The sequence below is a fragment of the Larimichthys crocea genome, chromosome XX, assembly GCF_000972845.2.
Source record: "Larimichthys crocea isolate SSNF chromosome XX, L_crocea_2.0, whole genome shotgun sequence".
Lineage (NCBI taxonomy): Eukaryota > Metazoa > Chordata > Actinopteri > Sciaenidae > Larimichthys > Larimichthys crocea.
This window is the reverse complement of record NC_040030.1, coordinates 11997472-12019668: the sequence shown is the minus strand read 5'-3', so window position 1 is coordinate 12019668 and position 22197 is coordinate 11997472. Positions and strand designations below refer to the sequence as shown.

The 22197-nt window shown below is 42.1% G+C and overlaps 1 protein-coding gene across 6 annotated transcripts in view; it reads right to left on the bottom strand.

The window, feature by feature from the left end:
* dock4b (dedicator of cytokinesis 4b) overlaps nt 1-22197 on the bottom strand; it is a 119667-nt gene that overhangs the window by 78779 nt on the left and 18691 nt on the right. For all 6 annotated transcript variants that reach the window (XM_019271522.2, XM_019271523.2, XM_019271525.2 and 3 more), the window contains exons 2-6: nt 8567-8650; nt 5431-5471; nt 2092-2147; nt 1901-1997; nt 1258-1406 (exon numbers count right to left, since the gene is read on the bottom strand). In XM_019271522.2, the coding sequence (XP_019127067.2) occupies nt 1258-1406; nt 1901-1997; nt 2092-2147; nt 5431-5471; nt 8567-8650 (427 nt within the window). The remainder of the gene's footprint in view (nt 1-1257; nt 1407-1900; nt 1998-2091; nt 2148-5430; nt 5472-8566; nt 8651-22197) is intronic.

The following is a 22197-nucleotide window of genomic DNA, read 5'->3' as shown; positions in this document are numbered from 1 at the left end:
ATTAGGAGTTTTGTTTGCTTTAAGTGTTAAATGTGTTAAATGAAATTAATGTCTTATTAGACCTGACTGAGCTGTTTCTCGTTAGCTACAAATGTGCTTTATGTTATCAATAACCAGTTCCCAAACTTTCTCTCAGTTTTTTTAAACACGCCGTCACAGTGAACATAAAGTTTGATTTATTTTGTTTGTCTATTTTGAATAGGCTGTCATAATGCGGTGATGCAGATGTGAGCAGGGGCGGGGATTGTCGACTCAGTTTATAGCGCCAGAACAATCGCTGCCTGAAATACGAGATTTGAAATTTAGGGAAAAGATGTCATGGCAGATTTTTCAGGAGAGAAAAGGTTTATCAGCGAAAAAAATGACAGCTCAAATGTTTCCAAAACTGTAACTTGTTCTCAATATGCTGTTGATTCCTGTTTTAATGAGTGGATGCAAAGTAGACAGGCAGGGTTCAATTCCAGAGCACGTGTCTCTAACATATGGTATGACTTTTATGATCATGTTTCTGCTTCTAGTATCCAACCACATTGAAACAAGTTGCAATCTCCATAAAAAAAAACGAGCAGCTGTAAGGTCTGTTGACAAGTGATGTGTGTTCAGTACTGCAATCACTTCCTCAATAGTTCCTGGGGTCATCAGACAGTATCACCACCTAGACAGGAACTACTGGTTTCAGGAACTACGGCATTAAAACTAAGTTTTAGTCTTTAGTTTCACCAGTCCAAGTTCCATGGTTCCTAAAATGGTTCCAGGGCTCTTTAAAAAGTTCATGATGCTATGAATTTGTTAGTGCCTTGCATTAAATCGACCAAGTTTCAAATCCCTGATGTCTGATGTTTTTGTTTTGTTTTTTATTATTGACTGCACCAACAAGCTAAACTTCAAATTGTTCTGGTTCACAACTGCATTACTGTACAAAAAAGAAAAAACATAACTTTTATGAAAAAAATAAAATAAAATAAGGCTGACTGAGTTTTCCCTTGATGGATTTCTGCTCTGCAGCGAGCCTCTAGTATCTGATTTTCATACAACACTATAGAGTGAATGAAATCCAATGGCTGGGCAGAGGGCAGAAAATCAATCTTAAAACTAGTAGCAAAGTTTAACCGATGAATAATTAATGACCTGAAACACAGAAAAATAAAAATAACAACATAGATATGGTCCTTTCAGATGGAACAATACAAACAACTGCCTCTGCCCAACACATTTGGACAGACAGATCATCCTTTTTTCTACTCTACTTCTACTCACTCGTTGCCCCAGTCCAATCTGGCTGTGATGTGCTGCTTGACGTCCCTCATGCGGTCATGGGTGAGGTGGCCCACCAGCACCTGCCTCCTCAGGTCCAGGATTTCATTCATCACGTGCCAAAGCCTGTGGAACAAATCCCCCTCATTCTTCTGTGGAGGCAGGAAAACAGTGGAAAGGGGGGCGGAGAAGGAAAAGAGTCAATTGGGATGAATGAAAGGGAAATCGACAAGAAGGGAAGGCAGAATGATGACACAGATAAGGAGATGAAAACACACACGGTCGCCAGCCAAAGGTGAAAACGAAGTACCAGAGCACACATGAGAGAACCAAATCGACACTGTGAGGGAAGAGGGCGACCCAGACAGAAGCCTTTAAAATGGATTTGTGCAAATTAGCTTCAGTGTCCTGCTGCTTTTTGCCGCAAATGTATGCACTTTGATCTGCGAGTATTCATCAGCTCAATTTAATCAGTACCCCAGATAGCTTAATAGGCCACAAACACAATCAGTTCGACTAATGAATGAACAGTTTGCAGCTTTTGAATTACCCTGGGCAAAACAAATTATTTTCAAAACAAAAAAGGCAGCCGTGATATTTAAAATCGATGTAAACAGTGTGTGTGTGTGTGTGTGTGGCTTCTTACCACATAGAGTTGCTTCCACATGGCACCCCAGTCTCGCAACGTCGATGTCATCTCCGTGATGACAGAGTCTTCAACAGGGATGACCGTTTCAAATTGCCTACAAACACACACACACACACACACACACACGTAAGAATAAAATGGAAACCTGTGAAAGAGCAGGATTAGAGCCAAAATGCGGCATTACTTACCCTTTATTCTTGACGTGGGCGCTCTTCAAGTGGATGTAGCTGGATGGGAAGATCCCCTTTGTGCAGAAGATAAACAGGTTAATGAGAAGCCCTTTTAGTTCCATTCGCAATTAACTGTTAGCATGTGGCATTGATGCAAACACTCGATGCAGTGCCAAGTGTGTTTGTGGGCAGAGCGCAGGGAGAGACGGACAGAAAAAGAGATAAAAGCAACGAGCGATGGGATTTAGAAAGAAAAAAAAGTGTGTTTGTGTGCACGCGCGCATCCTGTTTGGTGCTAATAAACTGCAAGTTGCTCCCTATTGACTCGAGGAGATCAAAGAAGTATAAGTATCTGAGGATAAATGCACATAGACTCTGAACACACCTATCACTTTACTCCCAACTTGGTTTATATTAGCACATTTTCTTTTAGCAGGATGTGAAGGTTAATTAACAGTAATGATTCAGTTTGGTTTAATTGGTCGGTCTTGTACGAGGACCAGAATTATAATCAGACGAAAAACTTACTGCTGTCAAATGGTCTTAGATTTTGGTTGTAAGATTATTTGAAATCTTAATAGATGAAAATTGGAAATGTCTTGTTACATCATGTATGTATTATAGACAGGATGATGCACACCTGTCACTGTCAGATGGCTATTAGCCTGGAATATGCTGATTTTAATCTAAAATATTAGATTAGGCCAATGTGCGCTGTGGAAACATGTAGCACAGCCTTGATATTGACAGCTGACCAGCTGAGGTGTACATAAACAGGGGAAACACATGCACATCATCAGAACCATTTATTCATACGATGCACGGAAATTTATTTAAAATATTAAATGTTCACTGATCACTGTGTGAACTTCTGCTACTGCTGGAGGTTCCTGGAATCGAACCAACGATCATCTTATTACTACTGCTACTACTGCTTCCATCGCTATTACTACTGCAGCTCGACTACTACTTCTACTGCTACTACTATTTCGATCGCTGCTACTACTACTACTGCTGCTGCTTGACTACTACTACTTCTACTGCTGCTACTACTACTTCTACTGCTGCTGCTACTACTTCTATTGCTGCTACTACTACTGCTGCTGCTACTACTACTTCTATCGCTGCTACTACTACTGCTGCTGCTGCTACTACTACTTCTACTGCTGCTGCTACTACTTCTATCGCTGCTACTACTACTGCTGCTGCTTGTAGCACAGCCTTGATATTGACAGCTGACCAACTGAGGTGGACATAAACAGGAGAAACACCTGCACATCATCAGAACCATTTATTCATTCGATGTACGGAAATTTATTTAAAATATTAAAGGTTCACTGATCACTGTGTGAACTTCTGCTACTGCTGGAGGTTCCCGATCATCTTATTACTACTGCTACTACTACTTCTATCGCTGCTACTACTACTGCTGCTGCTACTACTACTTCTACTGCTACTACTGCTGCTGCTGCTACTACTACTTCTACTGCTACTACTACTGCTGCTGCTACTACTACTATCGCTGCTACTACTACTACTTCTATCGCTGCTACTACTACTGCTGCTGCTGCTACTACTACTATCGCTGCTACTACTACTACTGCTGCTACTAATACTACTTCTACTGCTGCTGCTACTACTACTTCTATCGCTGCTACTACTACTGCTGCTGCTACTAATACTTCTACTGCTACTACTACTTCTATCGCTACTGCTACTACTACTTCTATCGCTGCTACTACTACTACTTCTATCGCTGCTACTACTACTTCTACTGCTGCTACTACTACTTCTACTGCTGCTACTACTACTACTACTATCGCTGCTACTACTACTATCGCTGCTACTACTACTTCTATCGCTGCTACTACTACTGCGGCTGCTGCTACTACTTCTATCGCTGCTACTACTACTGCTGCTGCTGCTACTACTACTTCTATCGCTGCTACTACTACTACTACTACTACTACTACTACTACTATCGCTGCTACTACTACTACTGCTGCTACTACTACTACTACTTCTATCGCTGCTACTACTTCTACTGCTGCTGCTACTATCGCTGCTACTACTACTGCTGCTACTACTACTACTACTTCTACTGCTTCTACTGCTACTACTACTTCTATCGCTGCTACTACTACTACTGCTGCTACTACTACTTCTATCGCTGCTACTACTACTTCTATCACTGCTACTACTGCTGCTACTACTACTGCTGCTGCTACTAATACTTCTACTGCTGCTACTACTACTACTGCTGCTACTACTACTTCTACTGCTGCTACTACTACTTCTATCGCTGCTACTACTACTTCTACTGCTGCTCCTACTACTGCTGCTGCTACTACTACTACTTCAATCACTGATACTACTACTTCTATCGCTGCTACTACTACTTCTACTGCTGCTACTACTACTTCTATCACTGCTACTACTACTACTGCTGCTGCTACTACTACTTCTATCGCTGCTACTACTACTGCTGCTACTGTTACTTCTACAACTACTGCTGCTATTACTACTGTTCTGTAGTATTTCTGGTGCTAAATATGTGTCATTACAGTATTTTAGGTTTATTTTGTGAAACGTTTTTTCATCCTGACATGCATGGCTTTCTTTAGACAGTGACGACATTCGTCATCTATGTTTCTACTTTATTTACCAGCTATTGTAGTTTTTGAGGAGTTTAACCTCTCTCAAAATTGACAGTACACACAATATCAGGACCGTGAAACTGGAGCACCTAAATAGAATTCAGCCTTTGTTCATTTTATTAGTTCTTCTGTGGAAAAAACAAAACAAAAAACAATCAAACAAGCTGCTTTTGTGACTCCTGCACACCCACACTTTGTATTCTGGCTGATTTGACCTCTGCTCAAGTCCAAGTTGGACAGAGCTTCGCAGGAAATGATGTGATGTCACTTAACCTCTTCCATTGGAGACATTTTGAGTAGCCGGAAAAACACAATGACACTTAATTCAATATAGCAGAAGGTCCTGAAGGTGATGAACCTGAATGAAAGGCAGCCATTACTCCATCTCCTGCAATGTCACAATAACCGTGATGAAAAAGGTCTAACAGGTTAACAGGTGCAACGAGACTGGAAGGAGTGTGAGAGCAGAGTCTGCACGTGACCAGAGTCCTGAGAAGAGCTGCCATCGGGTTAAATGATGCAAAACACCTGCGCGGCGGTGTGAGGGGAATTTAACACTTAATGATGGGGTGGTGGTTAACCACATGCAGCTTGTTACCAACTTTACCACACGAGAACAACTGCAGCTAACAATGATACATTTAATTTGGGTTGAATGAGTTATTAGCAAATCATGTGCTCGGAAAAAAAGTTCGCTCACCTTGATGTTTGGGTTCTTCAGGATGAATCCTCGGTACCAGCCTGCAGAGACAAAGCACCATTTTAATATCCAGCATGTCACTAAGAATATTACCCTTTATATCTGGCTTGGTGGAGAGATTCAGCATGCTATACATTTAATAAGGATAAGGAGGATATAGAAGGAGATGCATGAGTGTGTGTGTGTGTGTCATTTAATGAAAATGGTCCAAACCTTCTGACAGCTGTATGTACAAAAAATGCATAAGCCCACCAGACGTTTATTTTTATTCCAATTCAGTGGGGACAGGGGACTGAGACATTAATGAAACGCTGACTTGGCATCTCACCGCCAACCTTCCGCTGCCAATAAAAATGTCAGCACCATTTTAGATTTTCGTATATGTCATGGTAGCCTGTCAAGAGCACTGCAGTTCAAAAGGTACTGCCTTTTTTTTCTAAACTAAGCTGTTGTTACTGTTGCTGCAGTCGTTGTTGTCGCAACGACCACCGTCTAATGCACAGCAGACTGAAACCCGTGACATATAAAGCCGACCTCAACGTGAATTCAAGTCCAAGCAGGTGCAAAATAAAGCAGAGCGAGGGAAAAAAAAAAAAAAAGGTGACAAAGCTGTGGCTCGCACGCAACGCTCTTCTCACACCATTACACCCTCCAATCTGAGCTGGAGCCAAATTAGTAACGTGCCTGATGCTTCTGCAAATCTAAAAAATGAACAATTTAAGCTCATTCCCACTGTCGCAGTCATTGTAAGTCCCTCCAGATAAGAGCATTAACTTGAATAGCTCAAATGTAAATGTATTAGATTATTCCAATCACTGTTGGGTTTCGCCAAAATCCATCTGTATATTTTCTAGCTGATTTGTTTCATGCTTGCATGGGCAGAAGAGGATTGAGTAATCCGTCTCGGTCCGCACTGTGGAAACGCACACTCAGTGCTTCCAAGATGAGTAATTTCTTCGATAGAAGAGATCAAGTACTGTGACAGCTTTGTGCAAAGTGAACGACGGCAACACAGCTGCAAAAGATTAGCAGGATGTGATAATCTGTGTTTTCATTCAGTGATTCTCAACCAGGGGTACGTTTACGCAAGGGAGGTACTACTGTATTTGCCAGTGGGTACATAAATATTAGAGATGTTGACTAATTTTTTAAATTGTATACATATATTTGTGTTAAAGGGAAAAAATATATCACATTACAGATGGGTGTGATGCTGATCTTGATTAAAATTACTGTCACTTCTCCCACCAACTTGAACCAGTTGTAACATCTGGACATGTTGTGATTGAAAATGTGCAAAACCTAGTTAACAAGTGAGCAAAGAAGTTCAAATAGTAAGCTAAAAGTAATGGATAAACAGGTAAACAGAATAAACAGGTAAACAGCTAAAAGTAATGGATAAACAGGTAAACCGCTAAAAGTAATGATAAATAGGTAAATAGTAAGCTAAAAGTAATGTATAAACAGGTAAACAACTAAAAGTAATGGATAAACAGGTAAATAGTAAGCTAAAAGTAATGGATAAACAGGTAAACAACTAAAAGTAATGGATAAACAGGTAAACAACTAAAAGTAATAGATGAACAGGTAAATAGTAAGCTAAAAGTAATGGATAAACAGGTAAACAACTAAAAGTAATGGATAAACAGGTAAACAGTTAGCTAAAAGTAATGGATAACTAGGTGAAATAGGTAAAAGATTAAAAGGTTGAGAAAGTTAACTAAAAGTAACAGACAGTTTAATTAGCTCACTATTTGACCTTAAATTTACTATTTCAACTGTTTATCCATTGCTTTTAGCTGACGGTAATGGACAGTTCTTCTGCTGCTTTTGTTGTAGCATACATGTAAACTTGACCGAACTGGCGAAAACACAGACGACTCATAATGTATATACACTTTTATGTGAGTGTACCTAACGTACACTTTAAACTCATTTGAAACAAGATACATTAGGTGGTGTCTGTGAAGGGCTACTTGAGCTCATCTGATAGGGCCGCAGGGGGGTACGTTAGATAAAACAGGTCAAGAGCCACTGTTTCACGTCACAGTTTAACTTCGCACTAATGTATTCACTGCTGTCAGGAACTCGACGTACTCAGCCAAAACTCAATTACTAAGGCGGTTCTTTTACAGACAGGAGGCCCATGTCAGTAAAGACACTTCCACACTGTAAGCTCCTGCGCTTTGAAGTGTCAACAGTATCAACATGAGGCAGACGCATTAGTCGGTCTCCTTTGCTGTCAGCAGCCCATCCTCTGAGCCTCCTCGCTGCTGGCAAGATCTTGATTTTTCCTTGCACCCTACTGGACCAAGCTGGCTGTGCTGTTGCCTACTTCCTCTGGGCGTTCTACTGCAATATCACATCCCTCTAACTTGCTGGCTGGCTGCACGACTGGCTTGCCTCCCTCACTTCGATTGTGCGTTTCTGTCTCCCAACAGGAAGTGTGTGACAAACACAGTGTGTGTCAAGACCTCCGGAAGAGGAAGGCGTGCACGCGTTTGGCGCACGGCTGGTTATCCGTGTCGAGGTGTGCATGCATGTGTGGCTTTGCTGCGGTTAGATGAGTTCAATTATTGTGAGAATTTAACAAAAAAAAATTTACATTAACATAGAGTGTGAGAGACGGACATGAAAAGAGTGCAAGTAGAGGGGGAAAAACAGGCTCATCGCGTACAGGAAGGTGGGAAAAGGAGCTGGTCTGTGGCGCAGGAAACGGTAGCAGACATGAATTTCCAGCAGACATTAATCACAGACATGATGCTGCTCATTTAGTGCACACGCTGCACTATGATAGCCTTCAAGAAGACGTACGAGAGGTGTGATATCCGGCAGGTGAACACTGTACTTTGCAAGTGTCGTTGCATGTGTTTGTTTGTGCCAAGTAATGTCTCAGTTTGTGGGCACATGCATAGATCTGTGGATCAATGAGTGTGTGTATTTGTGTACATTTAAGATTGATTTAATGAATGAATGAATGAATGAATGAATGAGTAAAATCTCTATATTGAATAAAAAGAGGAAGCGTTCCTATTATTTAGTAAATGTTCACTTCACTACTCAAGCATAATCAATTGTTTTCATTGCACGTACTGTTCCGTTTCAAAAATCAGTGTGTACCATGTGTGCATAGTACCTTCACATTTCTCCAGGATCTGCACCGTGTCTCCGATTTCCAGCGGGAGGCCATGCTGGACAGTCCCTCGGAAACTGGCCAGCACTGCAACAACAAAAAGACACAAAACGCCGCCCACATGAGTTGTGTGTTTTTTTTCTCCTTTGTAGTTATGCAGAGTTAGAAAACGGTCACAGAGCGATACAAAGCAAAACGAGAGGAGGTGCAATCAATAATCTGTGGAGGTGAAAGAAAAATATCTCTGTGTTTCTGCACAAACTCAAAATAGTGACACACAAAACAAGCTTACATAAATGCAATCTGCGTAATACAGAATATATAAACGGTCTAAACATGGGGGCATCTGCTGAAAGACGAACCAGCGGACACCTACAGGTGGTAAAATAGCATCTCCGCCATGTTCTACAGACCTGAAGCAACCCTCAATGAAACCAGGTTTATATAATGAAAGCTTTGAGAGCGGACATGGAAAAGCAAAGGCTATGTGGGTCATCCTGTGGGGTCAAATATCCAGAAACACTGGGTTTTTACATGTTCTGTTTCCTAAATCAAGAGAAAACAGACTAAAAAGGAGCACTCTGCTGAAGTGAATGCATGAAAATCAGCTTACTAGTCGTAAAGAAATGACATATTACTCCAACCGTAGGAGGGAGCTTTTTAAAATCTGGATAAATCTCCTTTTGGACTGCGCTTGAAGACTAAACAGAAGGCCTGTGTTACAAAACTGTGCGTGTGAGTTTAAAAGATATTCACCAGGTGTGGCAGATCTCATAAAGGTAACTAGCAGTGATACATTATGGGAAGTTTGACCTTTACTAGGATCTAAAATGCTGAGATCGCAGCCTCGGAAACGGCATTAGTAAAGAGTAAATTCTCTGAGTAAGAGCATTTAGACAGGATCCGGCGCTCCAAGGTTTTTCCATTCATTTGAGTGGGGGTCAACCATTTCGGTCAGCCAAGGGAAACTTCTTTGTGTCACTATTTTGCAGCATAAATTGTGAGTCAGACTCAGACTTAGAAGTTGGGTGCATGAAATAAACAAAGCCAGAACACAACAGGTAGAGTATCAGAGTTTAGTCCATGAATCCACCTGGATAATCGCAGTTTCAGAGACATTTCAGGTTGACTATGCAGGCTTGACGGGTCTGAGCATCTGATTTTTCCAAAAGTCTCCACCACCTTTACAGCCAAAACGCACTACTTCCACTCAAATGAATTTAAAAAAAACTGCATTTTCTCCACGTTTTATTCAGATTCTGTCTAAGGAAGCACAGTAGTAAATTCTCAGAGTAAGTAAGGAGGCAGAGCGAGAACGTAACAGATGGAGGTGTGCAGAAAGTGGCCAAGTTTGAAACACTATAATGAAATGTAGTTAAATTCTTAACCAAATAAGTTTGGATACTGTTTTTGGGGTTATGTAATCAACATACTGTGTTGAGATTTTGGCTTGTACATGTTTTGAAACAATATAAAAAATTAAATAAAAAAGCAGGATAAGTACGGAGGAGGCAGGGACAGAGCGATGCTGCTGGTCCATTAGAAGTGAATGCTACTTTGAGAGTGTAAGAGTGTAACAGCCATTAGCAGAGTGTCAGTTGACAGCTCTTCAACCGGCTCTTTAAAAAAAAGAGAGCTGTGTCGCACTGACTCACACACACAAAAATTAACCCACACACTTAAACCTGCATGCACAGATATGTCAAACACCACACACACACACTGATGTTCATAAAAACGCTGGCAGATCCATGCGCACACAAACTACACAACAAATTCACACAAGTAGCCTTTTCAAACAGTGCTGTGTGATGTATGACACACACACACACACACACTGACATGCATTCACACATGGACACACACACGCAAAAGAAAAAGAAAAAAAAAAAGAAGGCTTCAGTGGGATTTGGAGTGGAAACATATAACAAGAGTCCCTGCCATGCAGAACTGAGAGGGATCCCGCTGCAGCTAAAGTGTTTAGAGGGAATTTCATTTTCTTCTGCCTGTAGGGCTCGTCCAGTGTACCTGAATGCATCGTCCGAACAGCACTGAGAGAATTTGTCCTACGCTGGAGAGGGATTTCTATCTAATCCGGCCCAATTTAAAAGACACAAAGAGTCGTACCCAGAGATCTAGAGTACAAACACCGTTGACACACAGGTGATTTTTTCACAGAAGCTGTGTTACCGACCAAAAAGTCAGATTTATTTGACTTGATAACAAAATTGGGGTAATAATCAGATTTTAGTTGGTAATCTTGGTGGCACAGTGGTTCAGTGGTTAGCACTGTTCTTGAACATTTTCTGTATGCAGTTTGCATGTTCTGCACGAGTTCTCTGCGGGTACTCCAACTTCCTCCCACAGCCGATAAGACGCACTTACCAGGTTAACTGGTGGCTCTAAATTGTCCGTAGGTGTGAACGTGCCCTGCGATAAGCTGTCTAAATTCTGTCTCTCTCTCTCTTAAACCATGGGACACCAATTAAATTTAACTTCTTCGTGTCACTATTTTGCAGCGTAAATTGCGAGCCACACTCAGATTTAGACGCTGGTACATGAAATAAACAAAGCCAGAACACAACAGGTAGAGTCATTTCAGGCTGACTTATTGAGGACGGAAGAAGTTGTTCCTTGCCACCGTCGCCCAGTGCTTGCTCATGGTGGGAATTGTTGAGTCTGCGGTGGGAATTAAAGTGGGTGAAAATCAGTTAGTGTTTGTTTTTTTAGGAAAACTGGCAAAAACTAAAAACAATTAAACTTTACTATTAGACTAAGCTGAAGTCAAAGTGAAATATACCAGCAGCAAATCAGAGGTTGACTGCCGGAGGTGTTTAAGTTTTTATTTTTTGGGATTTTATGTTTTTTTTTTTTGTCTGACATAGTAACCCACAACCCAAGAGAGGATTCAGTTAAATTACATCCACCCACTCTCTCATGTTGACATTGAGATCAAGTCTGCTGATAAAATCAAACAGCAGCTAAACACTGCACTGTCTGTAGCTCTGTGTGTGTGTGTGTGTTAAATCTGCGTCCTTGTGCATTTTATGCTGAAACTTCGCCGGCTCCTTGTTATCCCTCGAGCTGCAGAAACACTATCTTTACATGGATTTGTCACAACTGCACATCTGACTTTGTGATTCACACACATGTGCAGAGGGGAAAAACACTAAACTTGCCTACATTTCAGGATGCATTCGAAGCCCAATTACTCACACACACACACACACGCAATCACAGCAAACACACTCTCACTCACAAAGTGTGCCCAATGCATGAATTATCTAAGTGACTTTTCCAGCTGCAGTCAACTAAATTATTCAGTTTCAAGTCGCCTTTTTTTCTATCTGCTGTGAAATCAAAGCTACCTGCCCGTCAATACAAAAGCTAGCTGCCGTCTGTCTGTCTGTCTCTAACTGCCTGACATCCGTCTATCTGTCTGTCAACCGTCTGAGCTGGCTAACCGCCAAATGATGCGCCGAGGAGAGACAGGCAAAGGTGTTTACACTCGAGGGAATTGATCTGTTGATGTTGGTTTTGTCCCCATTTGCCGGGATTGGGGAATGTGTCCTATTATGCCAGAAAAAAAGAGAACAGCAAGCACAAATGGACGGAAAGATGCCATTCATGGCTGTTCGACCACACAGCTGCCGCAGAGTACAAGAACAGGCATAGCAGGGGGAAAATCCTATAAACGGACCAAAGCGTGTACACACACACACACACACACACAGCACGTTTAAGTGGATGCCACTGGTGCATAAATATCCTCTTGCATAAAGTGAACAAAAGCAGACCTGCTGATGCTCAGATATGACATGAACACACATTGTCTGTCTGTTGAACCTGTTAGACCCAGTTTCCAGATGGCCTGCAATGACCAGCATTTCATTTGCAGCCAAAAGGCAAACTCCGATCCTTTCCGACACACCCAAACACACACGGTCTGATTCCATGTGACACTGGGCCCACTTGGGTCATAGCGAGGAAGCTGCTATTTTTAACCTAACTATCACCCCCGAACTAGACATTACACAAAGATGGCGGTCTGCAAGAGCACATGTGCACACTGATAAACAAACTGAAACACAACAACAATGACGGAGAGAAAAACTACGTAAGAGAGGGGAGGGAACAGAGAATGGCAGATGCATCAATGGAGGAACGGGGAGCGAATATGGGAGCTAAAATAAAATTCAGACAGTCCCTGGTGGAGAGATGGTGGTTTAACATTGATGCAGTGTGTCACCGTGTCTTCGGGGGGCTCTCTATCCCGACACTTGAGAGCGTTACTTTGGGATCCAGCATATGTGAAGGTCATAAAGAGAGAGATGCTGAGGAAACATAAACAGATTTGAAGCGCAAACCTCCATGTCTGTGAAGTGAAGCCGACGCACAAGTGCCAAAAACTGCACTTCCTCAAACGGCCACTTGAGGCTGTCTACAGAACAACGTCAGTCTCCATAAGACCCCATGTTAAAATGTCCAACTTCACAGCAGAGATAAACATGTTTACAGACTGGTACTATCGGAGTTCTGGGCAGCAATTTTTTAAGCAATTAGTAAAGTAACAGGCCAAACTATAGTGCTCGAGCCCCTCACTGCCCTCTTGTATCTTCAATGTGTCCATGCCCACATGAAAAATCATTACATTTTCCACCTTACTTGCTCAAAAACTCATACTTCTAGAGCTGGAGAAGATTATGTCCCCCTTGAAAGGTTCGTTAAACACCTACAAGATATGGCAACCCTTCCTAACATATATTGACTCTGACTATTGTTGCAGAAAGTACATTGAAACGTTCTTCAGTGCTTTGTTTCCCGACCAACTACCTGCCAAACTAATGACATTAGTTAGTAAATGTTTGCAGGCTAAAGCACTAAACAAACATGGTAAACATTATACCAGCGGCCGCCCCGTGTGTGGAGGCTATAGTCCTCGCTGCAGCTGGCCCCGGTTCGAATCCCACATTGGACGGCCATTTACTGCGTGTCACTCCCCCTCTCTCTGTCCACTGCTTCCTGTCTATCTTCAGCTGTACCATCATTAAAGGCATAAAAAGGCCAAAAAAATAATAAAAAAACAAAAAACATTATACCAGCTAAACGTCAACATCATCAGCATATTTAGGTCAAAGCACACCGTTGTGCAAAAACATGTGAGGCTTTTCAGACTGCTGGTCAGACAAAATGTCACCTTGGCCTTTTGGGAACTTCTTTGCTAATGAATTATTCAGGATTAAGAATTGATAGCTTCATCAATAATGAAAATAATCATTATCTGTAGCCCCACCTCACATATCTGACCAAACAATGTTGCACCGAAAGCAAATGATCTATTCATTAACCGACAGCGGCCGCGTCCGTACGGGATCTCGAAGTCAGAGGTGGAGCTTCGATCTCTTTAATGCGCTTTCACCTCGCCTTAATCCATCAGAACTTAATCTGCGTCTGCTAGTTTGCAAGTGCATTCTGCTGAGTAAGTAGAGATCCTCCGAAAGCCTACTGGCTCGGATTAAGCTTACATGTGTTTTTAAGGCTGCCACTTGGAGTCAAGGCCTGTCAAACCACGTTACGTTTGGTTTGCTCGTTGCTCTGTCTAAGCCCCTTAGCGGAACAAACACAGCCACAGAGGAAGAAGAACAGCAGCACTCCTCCTTCAGAAACAGCTTTTGGCCCTTTCACTGAATCAGGCAGGTATACTGTCAGTGATCAAAGCTCGATATTATGTTGATGCTAAACTCAATTATGCAGAGATTTCACTATTAAAGCGTTAAAGAAGCCACAGACTTCTGTCAGAGCCCACAGCATTTACCAGCTCTTATTTGCACCAATGACATGCCAAATTTCACTCAAAGCGCTTGTTAATGTGCTTTTTAACCTCATTAGCCCGACCCTTTCTTCTCTCTGACTGATCTGACAATGATTCACGTGCATAATCCACTCCCACATGTTAATTATACCGCATTTATATCATTAATATGCTAATTTGCCAACACAGCAACTGGTAGTGCTCCACTGGTCTCCCATTGCTGCCAAATGTAAGGATCATGAATATTTAATTGGTGTGTGTGGGAATATAAGCGTGAATATTATGAAACACACGCAAACACAGATTTGTCAGGACGCATTAAGATTTAAATAATAATAAAACAGTATCATGAGTTGATTCTGGGGAAGTAATTTCCAAAGAAAAGGGGAAGCGGTGCTCATTTTATATCCTATCACACATTTAGAAAGATGAACTCCGACGGTGACAGAAGTGAAATTTATTTACATCAATAAACGTGTTCACTTCCTTCGAGCTGCATGCTCTGTGTTCTGCATGTCCGCTGTCCAGAAAACACTGTCAGAGGCGCGTTTGCCAAACCAAAAGTGCCTTTTATTGCAGCAATGTGACTGAAACATTCCTACTCAGACCAAAACTAGCTCAGCTATGCTTCATTTTAGCCAACTTCATGCACTCTACGTTCCTTACCGAAGGCTTCGAGCGTTTATCTTTCCATGCGGTGAGGTAAAAAGGGGCTAAGATGCCTCCATGTCATGTCAAAATACTGTAAAGTGTCCTACATGCCTCATGGTTTCAAGGCAGTGATATTGCGAGTGTGGTTAACAACACACAAGGATTTGCTCGGGGATCTTGTGAGTAAGAAAATCCGAGCCCACAAAGACGTGTTTATGCATTTATAAAAACACACTTACAGGGACAGATACATAAACTCACATGGGTGTGACAGAGCAGGAGAGGTATCTGACAGCTTGAGTGTGAGCTAGAGGCAGATTAAGTCAGCGTGTGTGCGCTCCTGTGCGTCTGCAGAAAGAAAAATTTCTCCGGGTTGAGTTTGGAATGCTGGGAAGCCGTACCGTGCATTTTAAAGCAGAGGGGGGGAACAACAGGGGTCGGAGAGCAGCAGGCTGACGTCTGAAAGTCGTTGCGAAGGTCTTGAACTAAATTTAAAGTTCGTGCGCGCAGGAACAGACAAAACACACACATGTGTGCAAGACATAGAGGACTGATAGGCGGCGCAGACAAAAGCCGGGCCCCGGCAGAATCACCCAGGAGGAACGGCTTTCATTTCGCCTCCTCCATTGACGGACCGCCAGGTTCCTTTCAGTGCCTTTGTGCGTCCGGAGATAGCAACCTAAAAACGGCCTCACGAGCAACAATAACCCTTCGCTCAAATCACACTGCAGGAGGAGAAGCTTTGGAGGCAGTGTGAGGGAATGTTATTACTTTTTTTTTTTGTAATAGTTGCATGAAAAAGAAAAAAAAAAGGGGGCTCAGTATCATTTCAGCACTGCCGCAGAGTCAGAATCCAAATGTGAAATCTTGTACCCACAGTACCTGATGCATGAAAGAGGCTAAAAATAAACACAAAGCGTGCAAGTGACTCACACGCAGCCACTTGATAAAAAGAGAAAGTGTCTATGAACTACTGCTTTCCTCCCTACATCCCCTCTAACATGATTAGCACCCAAGAACCTGCTGGAAACACACAGATACACACCGAGTTGATCAATTTACACTTTCCAAATAAAGCGCAAGAAGTCATTAAACATGCAAATGAAGTTAAAAAAAAAACAACACTTGTTTTTGCTGCTTTCATTAGCGTGATTACTCGCTATGGCAACATCTGAGTGGTAAAGATCATGACAGCAGAGAGCAACAAAGGCGACATTCACTCTGTCCTACTGGCCTGAGCAGGAGAAATCATTAATGACTCAGATTAAATAGAAATATAGGTCAGTGCGCTAAAACCTCACCTCATTCCCAGGCATTAATCTGACTGTGTGTGTGTTGTCTTAAAGCTAGCTAAGTGCATGCATTAGACAGCCAACTGATGCCAAAGTTGAGATGAGACGATTGTTATAATCCTCTTGGGAGGATTATCTCACCTGCATGAATTTATCATTTTCTTCCCTCTTCTGTTGTAATTATGATGACATCATCCCAGTTTTTGTCATTGTGATGTCATAATCAAGAGTATTTTAAAGGGTTAAAAAAAAAAAAGACTTCTCTCTAATCCCATCTCACTCTTCATCTCTTCAGTACCTCAGGATAGCCCGTCACAGCCAACGAGGTGCATGACAACATAAGGGATGCTTCCTGTGACTGGGCTGAGTGGCGTTCTCGCCAATAACAAAACCAGCTTGGATTTCATTAGGAAGAGATCCGGCGCCAGCTCTCCCCGGAGGACACAAAGACGCCTGTTGAGGTGCCACCAAAAAATCCAACCGCAGTGTTTCTATGTCTGTAAATAAACACTTCAGAGGGAACCAAACAAGTCAACTGTGAAAGAGAATTCATTATCTTTATCAGGGATGTTGCATATTTAAAGCTGCATTAATTGACTTTTAGGCCACTTGAGGGAGGCGCCAACAAATTATAAACTCCAAATGAACATATTATCTAATAAAGTTCACTTTAAATTTATACACAAGCAGATACAGAGCAACATTAGCATTCATTTGGAGTCATGTGCCTGCCCAAAAGGCAAATGTAAACATTTCTCTTGTAGCTCTGTTTTGTTCTCCACCAACTCCTGAGTTAAATATCTGACTATTTAGCTGCTTTCACCAGCTAGCTGTTAAACTTTGGGGGAAAAACTGTAATATTCTAGCAGCTATGGTGCAAAAAAAAAGCAAAATAACAGAAAATAACTTCAATTCTAATTCTAGAATTAAATTACATTTTGTAGCTTTAATTTTACATTAAATCGTGTCTATTTTTTGGGGTTTTGTATCACTGATACTCCTGTAAAAACAATGAAATGACCTATAAATATGGTTAAAGCCTGCTTAAATACAAATTTTCAAATCAGTTTTCATATACAATTAAATGCAAAATGTGTTTATTTAATCAGTAGTTAATGTAATAAAATGATATACAGCCCATAAATTTGATTTACCTTTTAAAAAATGTCAAATTACTGTTGTAAAGCTAGTAATCAGCTCTATGCTGACAACAGTCTCCTGTTAATGCTAGATCATTTCAAGTGCTATACAAGTTTTTAACATGTAACTTTAAACATAAACCTTGTAAATCTAAGAGATATTTAATGTTAAAAAAGCATCAAAACAAAAATCAACCCATAAAAAATGTCCAAACACTGTTATTAAACTTTAAACTTTTATGATTACATTACAAGAATCTATTAATCGCCACAGCAGCAAAAGATGTGTAATCTACACTACAGAAAAATAAAATGAGCAAACACAACAAACAGACAGAAACATCCTAAAGCCTTAATGATTAATACCAGTTGTTTCCACCGTTTGTATGAGTTACGATAACAAGTTGGGCAAACATATGTAAATCACTATAACTGAAAGAAATACTGAATGTGGCACACCCAACATGTCAGTAATAATCGTTCATTACACAGGAAAACTGTGGGCGCATAGCACTCAGGCATGTAAGTTAGGTAAAAAGTAAAGCAGGATGTCGGTCTGCAAACTGTTTACAACAGAGAGTTTTGGGTGTAATTTCACAGTCCGCCTTAAAAACTCTCTGAGCCTCGTCCTTTCTATTTCTAACCTTTCTCACTCTGTGAGCACAAATGTTAACACGGAACTACAAATAATTCAATAAATTTAAATCACATTGTGGTTAGCTGAGGTTTTTTTTTTTGCAAACCACATGACACCATACTCAAACCTAGTCCCTCTCTCTCTCTCATACTCTTAACACTCCAGATGCAAATGCTGGGAGGTGCAACTCTAGCGAGCGCTGATTTTTCAGCTACAGTTACACCGACACTGGTGCCTACACATCCTCCCACTCCACAGAAAGATAGATGGAGAGTGGAGGAAGAAATCCTAAAATACATAGAGAGGAGGGAAATGAAGGGTGTGGGTGTGGCTGGTGATGAAGCAGAACAGGACAAATACTGAGGGAGACAAAAAGAGATTGCAGAGGGTGATCGAGGGAAGAATCGGAGGTAGATAAGTGGAGAGTAGGCTGCATCTCCTACTGATACATGAAGCAAAAAAGATAGACGAGCACGGTTAAAAGTGGGAGTGTCAAATGAAACTGACTGCATCAGTCTGTTTCTCCTGTTCTGACTCACTGAAACCTCTCCACTTCCTTTCCACTTCCTCTACCCAACCCATGCGCTCTCTTTCAGGGAAAGAGGAGGTGCGACTGACCTCCATCCGCACTTCAAGCTCTCTTAAATCAAATTATGACAAATCACGCGCTTGTGCTGCACGGACACATGCAGACGTAAACACACTCGCGTTCCCGAAGATGACAGGAAATCAACAGCGGCGAACAGGTGACTTTGCAACGGTGTACCTGAGCGTACGTGACCTTTGCGAGTGCACGCGTACATGACGCGTGTCGGCATCGCTATTAAACAGTGCCTGACATCACATCTTACTGACATGACATCAGCAATAGATTCTCACCCACGGCTGGAAAACAAACAAAAAAACACACACATATATATACTTGTTTTTATTGCTGCAGGCTACAGCAGTCAGGTCCACATTGAAGATGATGAAACTGTGATGAAGAAGTGATGAAACACAATCCACCAAAAACAGCATCTGTGGTTTTATCTGGCAGCTCCAGTTGGCCAACAATCAAACCAGTGATGTGAAGGTGTGGCGTTTATAAAAAGAACGAAATAAAAAGGGAGTACGGTGCCCCGAGGTGAAGCTAAATCAATTGGATTTTTTTTTATAAACGGAGCAGGTGAAAGCGCTGCAGTGGCTTGGTTTAAATTTTTTATTTGTGTTGTGCGTCTGTCAAGAGACTTAAAATGGGAGAGACATCGCCGTGTTAGCCTACAGCCACAGCCTGAAGCTTGTTGATGTACAGACAGAAGTGGGATTTGTGCTGACTGGGGAGCAAGAAGAGAGAGCGTCTGAGTGAAGACAGACAAACAGACAGACAGACAGAGAGACAGACAGACAGACAGAGAGGGAGGAGGTGAGATGAAGACAGCAGAACAGCGAGACTGACAAACAATGCGGCGCAGAGAGAGACAGACAAAAAAGGGTGAATCAAAGAGGGAGGGAGTTGAGATAAGTAGTTGTCAGCTCCTGTGTGTCACACTTCACTTTGTTTGCCCCTGTGCTGTATGTCAGCTCGAGGGGGAAAGGAGACACTCCCTGTCGGCTCTCGAACACGAACACACCAACGGAGAGAGAGGCGTGGACGAGAGCTGGACACGTCGACGTACGTCAAATCAATCGTGGAGACGAAAGAGAACGACAGAGGGCTCAATACCTATAACTGTAAAAGAAGCGACACAGTTGGTGAAATAAATAGTAGTTTACAGTGATAACAGTGGCAGGACCTCGATTTCAGACTAAACATAAGCAGGCCTCTCATTTCTGGCCAGAGAGTGTACATTTTGGCAGTGGAAATGCCAACCCTCAACCCGACTGAACACTATGGGAGTCTACCATCAAAAAACACCAAAGGAGGGAGTTTTTTTTTGGAAGAACGTTGCTCGTCTCTTCAGCAGATTTATGAAGACTTGGGAGAATCAATGAGTTTTCGAAGCTGTCGTGGAGGTTCATGGTCACCAAACACCTTTCTGTTATCACGACCCCCCCACTAAGTCAACCTATCATCGCTTACACAAGATTTTCTGTCCTCTAGAAGGACGATTTATGGACCGGTGGTCCTTTGGGTGATTTTATACACCCCGTATTCCCTGGAAGCAATAAATAAGACGCCATCATTCTCTCTGATATGGACACCTTGTTGGCGGATTGTCAGGTTAGCTTCTGCTTCGAGGTAATGATTAAGAAGCTGGTATACCGTCTAATGATTTTTTGTACATCTTTAATCCCCCGGGAACTAAAACAAAACATTTGTATTTAGGAAATAATTCCTTCTTTCTTCTAGCTCCTCTATAATTTTAGGTTTTGATCTTTTTTTTGTTCATATTTTTTTTCAAATCGCAGTTGGTTTATGAGTGCAGGAGAACTGTAATTTCCATGCTTTCTTGAATTAATTGGACCTCGAACCTTGAAGCTGAGGACAATGTAGCTCAGTGTTTGAAGGATGCTTCTCATTTAAAAAACACCCAGCGTGTGTTACAGTGTTAATATGCTTGTATCATACCACTTGATTCTGCCGTATCATACCGGACAGCTGGCGCTTATCACCTCATTAAAACAATATCTCCCCACCCCGCTCTGATGAAAAGCATGTTGTCCTGCACACATGCAGTAAACTCAGCATGCACACATACATGACACACACATACACCCACGTGCATGTTGTTAACGTGGTGAGCCGGGTTAGCCCGGCATCTCTGAATCTGCGCTGAGGCATGAACAACCATATGGAAGTTTTTTCTCATTTAAACCCCACTCCTAGATTGTTGCACGACAGTAGCCTGGGAACAAGTTACGCGTTTTATTATTACACACAGATGCGGGGTTGTTTTAAACACTGATTTGTTGTTAAGGCAACATGCCGCCGCAACATCACCGCCACGTTCTCAATTGCAGGGTGCGAGCCGTGACACACACACAGACACACAAAAAGGCCCACAGATGTTGAATCAACTTCCAGCAACTCAACTAGTGCACACAAACACCTCCTCTGAGCTAAAATTAAAGCTATTGTTCAACATTCCTCACTGCAGAATGAGATCTATCCCAGTTTCCATGAAATCGGAGGGCACAAACACATATATGTGCTTTATTCTATCATGCGTGCGTGGTAATAAAAGGGCAGAGCGCTCTGTAGCTCTCCGGGGTAAAGGGGTTATGGTGCTGAGGGCAGTGAGGAAACGAGAAGCGATTTCACAGCTGCATTTCTGTGAAAAACCACAGCCCACCCCTCGCTATAAAACACACACATATGTTGGTATCTATGCGGTTTGTGAATGCACGGACGATATGTATTTGTGTGCATGAGCTGAAACATGAGGCCTCGTCTAATTAGCAACGCTCAGCTCAAAGGCGTGTTAGAGTTGGGTCGTCGAACAAAAGAGGAATGAAGTTGGGTAAAGATGGCAGCGCAAGAAGAAGAGGGTTAATACTGACTTCAACCCCGGCAGCCATTTCCATGTAACCCCCTGCCGATCATAAGTCTCCCATTAGCAATGAGGCTGACCAAAGTCCCTTTGAAGCTCGATATCAGCGAGTCACAAAGTAATGACCCCATGCTGCTACACCTAAATGTTAATCCTGCTGCAACTAGAGTGCAAAGAAAAAGAGACAAAGGCAAAGAAAGTGAGGAGGAGAGGGAGATGACGATGTTGATGATAGAGCTGGAGCTTATTATACAGTTGAAGACAATTCCATTACCTTGTCTACTCAAAGTTAACAATTCTGCCAAGAGTTGAGACACCAGGAGTATAAAACCAGATAAAACAAACAAATAAGAGAGAAAACCCCACTGCACGAGTATCCCAAATGCTGTGTAGTCATTATTCTATATGTTCAACTTCACATCCTGGCCTAGTTCTCTCCTCCAGAGGAGATAAAACAAAGGGCTCAGTGACAAGCAGAGACAGAGAGACTGTATGAGAGAGAGAGAGAGGAGAGCGAGCACTGAAGCATCAGTGAGTGATTCGAGTCGCTGGGGAGTGTATGAAAAGCACGAGAGTGAATGAAAAGACCACAGTGTGGGTCATCGCCTGCCGCTGAGCCCAGAAGGGCCG